General features: G+C 36.7%; 1 protein-coding gene across 3 annotated transcripts in view; it reads right to left on the bottom strand.

Annotated features, from left to right (window-relative positions):
- FSIP1 (fibrous sheath interacting protein 1) overlaps positions 1-13,373 on the bottom strand; it is a 206,536-nt gene that overhangs the window by 164,817 nt on the left and 28,346 nt on the right. For 2 of the 3 annotated variants that reach the window (XM_067742602.1, XM_067742593.1), the window contains exon 5: positions 12,704-12,797. The exons of the other annotated variant lie outside the window; for it this stretch is intronic. In XM_067742602.1, coding sequence (XP_067598703.1) covers positions 12,704-12,797 — 94 coding nt within the window. The remainder of the gene's footprint in view (positions 1-12,703; positions 12,798-13,373) is intronic. 3 annotated transcript variants of the gene reach the window in all.

Genomic DNA, 13,373 nt, shown 5'->3' on the forward strand with positions numbered 1-13,373 from the left:
CCCTAACACACAAACACCACCAAATTCATAACGTACAACTTCTGACAGTAAAAAAAAATTCATCAATCCAATTCCCTAATTTGGAATTCATAATAATCTGGCATCACCAGGATTGACATTACAACCATAATCCTTGTACAATCTTTGATGAGTTAATCTAGCAAATTAGTGGTATAAGCCTTGCAGGGAGAGGGGTAAGCTACTCAAAAAGCAAAAAGGTTTAAAGTTCTTTTCAAACTTTAATTGTTTTGCAACCACTACTATTAGGGGTCTTAAAATATTCATTAAAGCAGGCTCATCGAGTCAGCAATCTGGCAACGTTCTGTTATTGGTTTAAGTTGCATCACATATCCAAAGTGGTAATATATTTATTTTTGATCACATAATTCCTCTTTAATAGCAGTTTCACTCAATTTTAAACTAAAGTACCTAGAAAGACACAAAAATATGAAAACTTGCAATACTAAAAACTATTATAGCAAGGTGATACTGAAGCTTTTAAACCCAGGGGTTTTTCCTAGGCTGAAATCATTCGTGTGACCCTGTGGCTCTTCACCCATAGTCGCAGGGTAGTCATTGCCTCAGACAGAAGATGGGTACAGCCTAGAACAAAGGCCTCATAGCTCAGTCTTGAGTTTAAAAGACAATAGTTGTAAAAGGCAGACATTCAACTGCAGGAGCTCAACTCCTTGAGAGAGAAAAAGCATTTTCTAAATTCCAAAAGTCCTCCATTAGAAAGCTCTTCCTTATAGTCAAAAAACATTCTAATTAATGTAGAAGAAATGATGGAATTAGAAAATAACCATTTGGTAACCATCATAATAATAATTGATTCAGGTAGGAATCATCAATGGATAATAAAACTCATGGGTGAAAGTTTGAAGAATAACAGGATAATAGCCTCATAGTATCCTTCCATGAGATAACTTACTCAGTACAAAAAGAAAAATGGTAACTTTACAGTGCAGAAACCTGGCAGACACCACCTTAATCAAATGATCAAAGTTAACATCATCAGTGATGGAACAATCAACATCATGCATTTCCTGATATGATTCATGGAGAAGAACACAGTACCACTTCTGTGGGATTTCTGCCAAAAATGCATAACTTGAACCCAATATATGGAAACATAAACAAACCCAAACTGGGCAACAGTCTACAAAATAACAGGCCTATAATCTTCCAAAATGCTAATGTCATAAAACACAAAGAATGACTAAAGAGATATGACAATTAAATGCAATGCATTATACTGAATTTTCTTTTGCTAGAAATGATTTTAGTGTGACAACTGGCAAAGCATGAAGAAAGTCTGTCAATTGGATAGTAGTATTGTATCGATACTTATTTCCTGATTTGTGTGCATGTGTGTGTCCTCTTGTGGACAGGAAGACAGAGGATGTGGTAAATGTTAACACTTGGAGAATCTGTATAAAGGGTATTTGAGAATTCTTCATACTTTTCAGACTTTAAGTCTGAAATTATATCAAAATTAGAGGTTAATAGGAAAATTTTCAAATTTCCTCATTACAAACATTCTTCTGGGGGAAAAAAGTCTCCCTTGAGAGATCAAGGGCCAGACCTTGAAAGACTGAGCACAATTGTTTTATTAACATTTTTTTAATTGAATGAAAGACTCTTTCAATTTTATAGTGCTTTACAATTTTCAAAAGTTTTCAGCACAATTTTTAACAAGAGTCTTAAAAGAGGAAGATTGCAGGATTGATTTAAGTTGCTTCCTGCCACCTAGAGAAGAAAGCCCATCCCAGACAATGGGAAGGACCTAGAAGAACATCAGAGGGGATGAGTTTGCAGAAGACACAAGTGACACACACGTGAGGCTGCTCCCTGGCACTCATCCCATTAGAGGTGAAATCTTGGAGTTGGATAGACATCACCAAAGAGAATGGGAAAACCAGAGCCCTGTGGGCTCTGCCTCACTGCATACCTGGAACTTGGGAGGAGACTCCACACACAGTGCTCCACACCTACCCCTGACAGCTCCAAAGCAGCAATGGCAGTGTGGCATATTTAGAGGAAGACAGGGCCTAATATATTCACCCTTTCTTTCTCCCTCTCTCTCTCTCCTCCCGACCCCAACACACACACAGAGAGAAACATATGACATACAATGGCATGACTGGCCTGTGGCATAGAAGAGAACCAGAAGTTCTCACTTGCCCCGATTAGGTAGAAACTGACCTCTTCCCACTGCACATGATGACACTAACCAAAAATGCACACATCCAAATGTCCCCTACAATTAAGAACCACCCTATTAGCCTACAGAGGAAATTTCAATTAACTCAAAATATCAAAACAATGCCCACAGTGTTATAGATTTCCACATTGACTTTTAAAACAGAGGGCTTAAAAAAAATCCTGGAGAACAAGGGAAAAGCACCATTTTCTAATTAACTATAAAGTCAATGAAGAAATAAGAGTACAATAACAACCTGTAGAGAATAATGATGATACCATACAACAAAGAATGTAGTACAAAGCTAAATCTATATGCAGAAACAAATTTATAGCAATGGGGCTTTTATCATATTGTTATGGACTGAACTGTAACCCCCCAAAATTCATACATTGAAGCCCTAACCCCCAGTGTGGCTGTATTTTACGGAGGTAATTAAAGTTGAATGAGGTTATTAGGTGGGGTACTAATCCAATAGAACTGGTGTCCTCACAAGAAGAGGAAGAGGCACCAGAGATATCTTCACCCTGCTCCTCTTCTTCCCTTGTGCACAGAGAAAAGGTCATGTGAGGACACAGTGAGAACGTGGCCATCTGTAAGCCAGGAAGAGAGACCTCACCAAAAAACAAATTTTCCAATACCTTGATCTTAGACGTCTAGCCTCCAAAACTGTAAGAAAATAAGTTTCTGCTGTTTAAGCCACCCAGTCTGTGGTATTTTTTTTATGCAGCCCTAGCAGACACATATTTTAAGAGAAAATAAAATGAGCTTAACTAGTTTAACTGAAGAAGCTAGAGAAAATAATAACAAGTTCAAGAAAAGAAATATAGATAATTGTTAGAATTAGCAAAGAAATTCAAAACTGGCTCACAAAGGTATAAAAAGAAAAATCCTCAAGTATAATTTTAAAAAGAGAAAACACTCACTGTAATCAAGATAGCATGGTATTGGCAAAAGAATAGCCACATAGATCACTGCAACAGAATAGAGGATTCAGAAATAGACCTGCAAAAATATAGGCAACTAATCTTTAGCAAAAGAACAAAACAGTTGAATAGAGAAAGGATAATCTCTTAAACAAATGGTGCTGGAACAACTGGATGTCCATGTGCAAAAAATAAAAAAAGAAGAACATAGATACAGACCTTATACTTTTCACAAAAGTTAATTCAAACTGGATTATAAACCTAAATGTAAAATGCAAAACTATAAAACTTCTAAAACACAGGATAAAAATCTATATGAGCTTCAATTTAGTGACGAGTTTTTGTATACAACACCACAAGCATGATCCATGAAAGAAAAAATTGGTAAGTTAAGCTTATTAAAATTTAAAACATCTGCTCTGCAAAAGATACTGTTAAGAGAAGGAAATTACAAGCCACAGGCTGGGAGAAAATATTTGCAAAACACATATCTGACAAAGGAGTTGTATCCAAAATGTACAAAGAACTCTTAAAACTCAACAAGAAAACAACCAATCCGATTTTTTTAAATGGGCAAAAGACCTAAACAGACAACTCAGTAAAGAAAATATATATATGACAAACAAGCACCTGAAAAGATACTCAACACCCTTTGTCATTAGGGAAATGTAAATGCAAATTAAAACAACGAGATATCAATATATACCTATTAGAATGGCTAAAATCCAAAAAACTGACAATACCAATTGCTGGCAAGGATGCAGAACAATAGGAACTTTCATTTTTGCTGGTGGGAATATGAAATGGTAGAGCCATTTTGGAAGACAGACAGTTTCTTACAAAGTTAAACACTTATTGTATGATCCAGCAATCCTGCTCCTACATATTTACCCCCCAAAATGGAAATTTTATGTCCACACCAAAATCTGCACACTAATGTTTAAAGCAGCTTTATTCGTATTCATCAAAAACTGGAAGCAATCAAGATACCTTTCAATAGATGAAGGGAAAAACAAACAGTGGTACATCCATAGAAAAATATTTAGTGACAAAAAGAAATCAGCCATCAAGTCACAAAAAGACATGGATGAATCTTAACTGTATATTGCTAAGTTAAAAAACCCACTCTGAAAAAGGCTACATACGGAATTATTCCAATTATACAACATTTGGAAAAGGCAAAACTAGAGAGACAGTAAAAAAATCGGTGGTGGCTAGAGGTTTGGGGGAAGAAGGGAGAGTTCAATGGCGATTCACACAGGGGACCTCTGTTTGTTTTGTTTGTTTGTTTTAACATCTTTATTGGAGTATAATTGCTTTACAATGGTGTGTTAGTTTCTGCTTTATAACAAAGTGAGTCAACTATACATATATCCCCGTATCTCTTCCCTCTTGCATATCCCTCCCTCCCACCCTCCCCATCCCACCCCTCTAGGTGGTCACAAAGCACCAAGCTGATCTCCCTGTGCTATGTGGCTGCTTCCCACTAGCTATCTAATTTACATTTGGTAGTGTACATATGTCCATGCCACTCTCTCACTTTGCCCCAGCTTACACTTCCCCCTCCCCGTGTCCTCAAGTCCATTCTCTAGTAGATCTGCATCTTTATTCCCTGCCCCTAGGTTCTTCATAACCATTCTTTCTTTTTTTTTTAGATTCCATATATATGTGTTAGTATACAGTATTTGTTTTTCTCTTTCTGACTTACTTCACTCTGTATGACAGACTCTAGATCCATCCACCTCACTACAGATAACTCAATTTCATTTCTTTTTATGGCTGAGTAATATTCCATTGTATGTATGTGCCACATCTTCTTTATCCATTCATCCACAGAGGGGATCTTTAAGTGTGGTAAAACTATTCTGTATTATACCGTAACAGTGGTTACACGACACTATACATTTTTGGAAACCTATAACTTCACAGCACAGAGAGTGAACCTTAATGTATGCAATTTTCAAAAGATTATTTAGGATGTCACAGAATCCCAGGATAAAATACAGAATTTGATAAAACAATCTGTGTTATCAATGTATGAAATAATTTCACTGGAGGGGGTGAAGGGAAAAATGTTCACTCTAAGTAACTGCGGAAATGAGTAGACTCTGCAAGACTAAAGGCAACAGAAACTGCACGTGAGCTCTGTACTCCGGTTGATGAGGTTATGTCCTGTGGGGTACAGGTCAACAATTCTGATATCTCTACACACATACAGTAGAATTGAACAATTAAGTAAATGGATGGCCTTTGATGAGAGCCAGGTGTTTCACTGTTGGAGTGGTGGTTACAGATAAGCAAGAGAAAAGGCTAGAATGATCCATGGGGTAATAAAGTCAGAGACCTAAGTATGAACCTATGTTTAGCCTAATACAGATACAGATGGTTACACATAGAAATATTTATAGATAAGTGTGTAACAGGTTAGCATACACACAAATACTTCCTTTCTCAGAAGGCCTAGAGTCAACAACTCCCCAGTAACAGCAAGCACACCTAGCATCCAGATCTGGTTTCTAGTATCATTCTCCAATAAGAGGAACCAGCTGATCGGAGAAACGGCTGATTCTAGGACTCAGGTAAGAAACATAGAGGATGAGTCTGAAGCCAGAAAGCGAGGAAGTGCTCACAACAACAGCAAAATAAAACACACAGTGGAGGAAATATGACAAAAGGACACAAGAGTCAACTGAACAAGTTCCCAATGGTCAAAGCTGTAAAATTTTGAGCAATGAAATAATCCAAAGTATAAACAAATATCCACAAGTCAATAGTGAAATAAATAAATAAGGAGACTAGATGAATCCCCCATGCAGAATAATTCACAATGGGACTGCCCTGGTGGTCCAGTGGTTAAGAATCTGCCTTCCAACGCAGGGGACAGGGGTTCAATCCCTGGTCGGGGAACTAAGATCCCACACGCCGCGGGGCAACTAAGCCTACGCACCACAACTACTGAGCCCGCGCCACAGCTAGAGAAGCCCAAGAGCCACAACGAAGACCCAGAGCAGCCAAATTTTAAAAATAAATAAATAAAATGTAAAAATAATAATAAAGAATAATTCACAATAGTTTATGTAAATGCTCTGCCATCAAGGAAGTGATGCATAACTCCCCACTCCTTAAGTATGGGCTGCGCATAGTAACTTTCTTCTGAAGAAGACAGTACGGAAAAGGTGAACTATTGAGAAAATTTACAGTGGAGAAACCTGACAAATACTTCCTCAGCCAGGTGATCAAAGTTAACATCAACAGTGATAAGTTATACTGATAGTATGATGGGATGTAATGAAAATGGCACTTTAACTCTATGGTCTTCCTCCCAAGAACATACAATACAAATCGAATCATGTGAAAACCATGACATAAGTCATAACTGCTGGAAATTCTACAAAATACCTGACCAGTACTCCTCAAAACTGCCAAGGTCATCAAAGACAAGGGAAGTCTGAGAAAGTGCATAGCCAAGAGTAGCTTAAGGAGATATGAGTAAACGTACTGTGGTATACTGGATGGGATCTTGGAACAGGAAAAGGACATCAGGTAAAAACTAAAAGCCTGAATAAAGTATGGACTTTAGTTAATAATAATGTATCAATATTGGTTCATTAATTGTAACAAAGGTACCATACTAATCTTAATAAAAGGGAAACTCGTTGCAGGTATATGGAAAATCTCTGTACTTTCTTCATATTTTTCCTGTAAATCTAAAATTGTGCTAAAATTAAAAATTAACTTTACAAAAATTCCAGATTAAAAAGAGAAACAAACAACTAACAAAATTAGAAATAAGAAATGGGACATATAAACAATAAGAAGGAGAATTATCATTTTTGAATGCTATATGAAGTTTTATTAGTAAAATTTTAAATCTCAGTGAAATGGATACTTTAAAATCTCAATGACGTGGACATATTGCCAAAATTGACTCCAGAAGACTAGTAAACTGTAATACAATAGTAAATATGAAAGAAGCTGAGAAAAGAATCAGAGAATTGCCTACAAGAAATTATTTGAACCAGATGGTTTTTCCAGTGAAATCTTTCAAATTTGGGGGAAACAGATAATCCCCATGTTATATAAACTGTTTCAAAGCTTAGAAATAAATGGACAGCTAGCCCCATTCATTTTATGAAGCTAACACAGACTGACAAAGCATACACACAACCACCACCAACCCCACCTCTACCTGCTACACCATGACATACATGCACATGGGCACACGCACACACACAAACACACAGCTAATTTCACTTATAAATACAGAGGCAAAAATTCTGAATAAATTCAGCCATTCAAATCTGGTACTAAATTAAAATAATAATTCTCCATAATCAAGAAATACATTAACCTAGGAATAAAAGACTAATTTAGTATTTAAATCTATTAATTTTGAAACATTAATTAAGTTTGTCAAGAAGAAAAAGCTTTACAATACGTTAAATAGATATTGAAATACATTGAATAAATTTCACCACTATGTCCTTATAAAGTTCTCAGAATAGGAATAAGTGTTGAAAATTAATATTATTTCCAGGTGATCATAAACTAACAAGACTCAAAGCAAACAACTAAAGGTAATTAGAATAAATAAAATAATTATTACTGAGGGCCAGAGGAGATCAATGTCCCAACTCGAACAGTCAGGCAGAGAGAGGGCCAATCCCTCCCCCCTCTACATTTTAGTTCTATTCAAGCCTTCAAAGTATTGGATGATGCCCACCCACAATCAGGACAGTATTCACTTCACTCAGTCTACCAATTCAAATGCTAGTCTCTTCCAGAAACACCCTCACAGATACACCCAGAAATAATGCTTAACCAGACATCTGGGCATCCTGTGATCCAGTCAAAATGACACATACAATTAGCCATCACAAAGACTGGGTGGATGACGAAACCATTAACCAAGATAGCGAAAATATACAAAAGAAGAAATAGGTTTCAACCATGGGAAATAAGGAGGGGGAGAGGAGAACCAGCAGGAAATAATGAATCCAGTAAAAAAAAAAAAAAAAAAAGTTACTATTCTATGAGCGGTCAACTGTGTCAGATGCAACAGAGGCATCAAATAGGATGAAAATTGGGAGGATGTCACTAGATATAGAATTTAGGAGGACCACTGATGAAGTAGTTTCTGTAGTGTGATAGGAGAAAATACAGTTGGGAAGTTGGGAAGTAAATGGAAGTTGACCAAGTAGCACTAGTAGGTGCGGACTATTCTCTCAAGAAGTCTGACCTTTAAGGAGAGGAGGGAAACCGAATGGTACCTGTTTGGGAGTAGGGTGACGAACCGAGGGAGGAGGTTTTATTTGTATGTTTTGTTGGTTTGATGGCTCTTTGATTCTGTTTTACGGCCAGAACATTTAAGCCTGGTTAGCTGAAGGAAGGACCCAGAGGAGACAAGAGAGATGCTCTAGGTAAGAGACAGAAAAACTGATGGATCAGGAGGCAGGAGTAGAGTGAAGGGGATGGGACATTATTGACTTTGGCCTTGGAGAAGAAGAGCACCTGCCCTCCATCTAAGGGAAGAGGGTAGAGGAGCACAGTCAGAGTGCAATTTGGAGACAGAAAGCAAGAATTTGGAAGGGACTCCCAACCAGTTGGTGCATTTTCTCTGAACCCTAAGACTGCCAGGGTAAAGGACTTGCATAAGAGGATGGAAGGTTAAATACACAGTAACAATTTGGAAGAACCACTTTGGAGAATGTAAGAGAAATTGCTAAGCAATACTGAGAATATAACAGAGGTTAAAAATCAAAAATCCTTAGCTGTACCAGTCAGCACAATTACGTGATTTTCTCCCCAAGTCCTCTGCAAATCACAGCAGAAATAGACTACCAAATTTTCTTGGAATATTTAATCTTAACATGCAAGAGCAGAAGCAACATTTTCCTAAATTTCACAGAAAATCATTTTGAAAGAGGTATTTGCAAATTTTGAGAAATCTGATTGATTAAAGTGCCACTGTTTTGTGCTTACATGTACTTATACATTGGAGCTGGAAACACAAGGGCAAAAGTGACAAAGGCAAAAAAGAATAACCTCTATCCAAAACACCAATAACAAGCAATCCTATCACTAGATATATTCGTCTCAGAGAGTAATGAATTCTACCTCTATCCATCAGATAAATGCTAAAAACTAAGGGAAAACTCCTGGTATGGTAAATGATTTTCACATTTCTCTAGAAAAGCTTTAAAGTGATCCCTCAAAAATGTGGTGAGACAGACTTTTAAAATACTTCTGAAATCTCTAGCAAGTGCAATACTGTCCATTTTGAAACCTCAGTACTTGAGGATATTATCTCTGGTTTATGAAGTCAAAATGTGGTTTAAAAAGAAATCAATTTAATGTGGTGTTTATCTTTCTCATAGAGTCAACGCCCCATTTGTGTTTAGTTCCTATAAATAAAACTAAATACACAAGTATCTTTTCTTTTTTTTTTTTGCTATTGTTTATTTGTGATGTTATAAAGGGACTATAACATCCCCAAAGGATGCATTTTGTGTTTAGAGGGTGGGAAAACATATTGGAAATTGCCATTCTGCCACTAGCCCAAAGTCCCTCAAGTTACTCTTAAGAAAGTTAAGGAAATGACTGGGAGAAATAAAGAAGAACACTCATCCTAAGATTTCTCCCTTTGTTTAAAGGAAAAAAATAAGAACAGCAAAAGGTAGGTTTGGGTATTTATAGATTTGTGTTTAAAGTTCAAGTCCAAATAAGCCTGGCTCTAAATTCTTCAAGAGATGCTTTTAAAGTACTATTTTAACTAGATGCCGCCACCTACTGGACAGTTTACAAGGACTTTGCGCTTTCCAGGGAACAAAGAAAAAAATGATCATGGAGGAAAAGAGAGCAAAAGATTTCTGTTTTCATAATAGGCCTTATAAGAAACACTTTACTTTAAAATTTATGGCTATCCATAGGCTTGATCAAAATAATTTTTAAAATTTTTACATTTTTAATTAAGAGGGGTAGTTGAAGTTCAGTGAATAACCTGGGAAAGAAACTAATCTCAGGACGCAACAGATATAAGCAGTGTCACAACATTTCATGATATGTGGCTATGCTGTAATAGTAGAAATATGAGACTATCAAAAATCAGTGCTAGGTGGTAAAATTGGACTCTTTCATTTCTATGCCTTTCTTTCATACATTTCTTTCATACTTGCTAATAACACATTTCATAAACTGAAGATTCCAAAAGTTACCTCTTTTGGAATAAGGTAATAATTATGTTATGTCAAATGTAAAAAAAAATGTATAATTAGGCTAATAATGTAGTTTATAGTAAATGCTATCTCTTTTGGGTTTTAAGATTTTTAAAGACCAGATATATATGACTGTTGACATGCCTAGGATGTGAAGAGCCAGCAAGACATTCCATTAAGGAACCTGTCTTCTATGAAAGGCCAGCCACCAAAAAAGTCTAATTAAATCTGAAGAACCAGGAGTACAATAGTGCTGTCTCTTCATTCTGGTGAACTAGTCAACCGTGAGCTAATCAAGACAGACGGCAGCAAGAATGAAGGGCGACAGACCCTTGATTTACCCAAAAGCATCTTTGATCCCCATTTCCTTTCACACTGACCCTACTCTCATATCTTATCTGCTCTGCACACGATAAACACTGCCAGTACACAATAAGTAACTAAGAATTCGAAATCTAAAAATTGAAACTCTGACATGGTAATGTTTAAAGCAATGACTCTCTCTGGCCAAGCCTCTGGTAACTCCAGCTTCCAGATCATGAAGTCTAAGAAGTTTCCATGTTAGAGTATTAGTACTAATCTAGCATGAATGTAGATGTCTACAGGGCCTACAGTAGTCACGTGACTCCAGAGATACAACTCTGAGCTCCATAGATTTAACCAAATGGACCTGTCATGGGCTTTTAAAATTAAATGTATCTGATGGTTCAGATTTGTTCATGAAGAAAGGCCAGCTGAAAACAAGTCTTTCCCTCTGAGGCCTAAAGTTCACTCAGTAGTGAACTCTGTGACCAAAAGGCTAATGTCAAAAGGCCACCATGGATCCCTTTACAGAGTGGCCTGTTTTAAAGTCCTTGCTCCAGAGTCAAGCACAGCAAGTGTGGCCTCTTAGAAATGCCTCAGTGGTGAAATTAGCACTTAGCTCCTGCATTCTAGAATACAGATGCTGAACGGCAAAGGAAACCATCAACAAAACTAAAAGACAACCTACAGACTAGGAGAACATATTTGCAAATAATGTGACCAACAAGGGCTTAATTTCCAAAATAAATGAATAGCTCATACAACTCAATAACAAAAAAACAAACAAACCAATCAAAAAATGGGCAGAAGATCTAAATAGACATTTCTCAGAAGAAGACATACAGATGGCCAATAGGCACATGAAAAGATGCTCCACATAGCTAATTATTAGGGAAATGCAAATCAAAACCACAACAAGGTACCACCTCACACCATTCAGAATGGCCATCATCAAAACGTCTACAAATAATAAGTGCTGGAGAGGGTGTGGAGAAAAGGGAACTCTCCTACACTGTTGGGATGTAAATTGGTGCAGCCACTATGGAGAACAGTATGGAGGTTCCTTAAAAAACTAAAAACAGCTACCATATGATCCAGCAATCCCACTCCTGGGACCCCTACTTAGAGCCAGTCTAATGCCCAAGAGATACTATATGACCATTTAGATGATGTTAGTTAAAGGATTTCAAAAGTGTCCTGCCAAAAAATCCATGTCTTACCAATCACTAAAACATTCATTACTAAGTAAGTAAATTAAAATAAGTTATATGATTCCACAGTACTTCCGTAGAAGAAGAAAAAGAAAGAAAAGAAGGAAGAAGGAAAAGAAGAAGGAGGAGGAGGAGGCGAATCACAAATATACAGTTGACCCTTGAACAACATAAGTTTGAATTGCACAGGTTCACTTATACACGGATCTTTTTCAATAAATGCATACTATATTACTACACAATCCTTGGTTGGTTGAATCCATGGATGCAGAACTGCAGGGACAGAGGGCCAACTATAAAGTTATACCTGGATTTTCAACTGCACAGGGGCAGTGCCCCTAACCACCATGTTGTTCAAGGGTCAACTGTTACATACACACAAGTGGAGGAAGTAGAAACATATGCACAGAATTAACTGGCTGGTCTCATAAACCAGAACTATGAGAGAACGGGGAAAGGACAAATCAGTAATGGATTTTTATGAAAGGGTGCAGAGGTCTGAGTGAGACACCTCATGGGACAATCCCAGGCAGTTAGGGGACTGCACAAACTGGGTGTGTAGAGGCACCTAAGAGTCACAGGAAGTAAAGGCAAAGACACACTTTGTCTATTTCCTGATTTTTCACTGCCTTATCCTCCTCACCCTTGAGGAGACACAAACACTAGAAGACTCTGAAACATACCTAACTTCAGAGTAGTTCCATATAGTCCTATCCAACGTGATCATTTCCTCTAAAGAATTAAACTCACAAAGAAAAAGAAAAGATAACTGAATTGGGACTTTTACTTTAATCCAAATATTCTATGACCCTGAGATAAAAATAAAGACGAATCAATTTTACTCACCAACAGTTTCTTCTGATGCAGCAGTTAAAGCTAGAAAGTTTTTTGTACTTTCCATCTCCTCATTACTTTGTAAAGCTTCACCATTTTTTGCAGACTAATAAAAGAGAAGTAAAAGTGTAACATGGGAAAAGAAGGCAACTATATTCATCGATATTTTTAAAAATTCCAACATGGTTTCCAATCCTGTACATACAAACAAGAAAGTCAGATCATTTTTATTCCTTTAATTAGGGAATCGGTTAATGTTTCCTGTTCCCTCAAAATTCTGTCAATGAGTATTCCCAGATAGAGTTGGACTATGTCTATCATTATATAATTACCTTGCTTAAAGTTTCTTAAGTTTCTGTTTAATGTTTCTATAACTAATGAGTAACCTAAAGATACATCATCAAATTACAGTTTCAGATATTTCAAAATTGATACTGTATTTTATTATGATTCCAGTTATAATTTATATTTCCAAGCAAGTAAAATTTGCTTTGAGATCCAAGAGAAATAACAGACAGACTAAATTTTCCTGCTAAAATTTACACAAATTACTCTAACTTTAAGCACTGCATTTATTTTTATAAATTTATTTTATTTATTTATTTTTGGCTGCATTGGGTCTTCGTTGCTGTGCATGTGCTTTCTCTAGTTGTGGTGAGCCAAGGCCACTCTTCGTTGCGGT

This window comes from Pseudorca crassidens, chromosome 1 (genome assembly GCF_039906515.1).
Source record: "Pseudorca crassidens isolate mPseCra1 chromosome 1, mPseCra1.hap1, whole genome shotgun sequence".
Lineage (NCBI taxonomy): Eukaryota > Metazoa > Chordata > Mammalia > Artiodactyla > Delphinidae > Pseudorca > Pseudorca crassidens.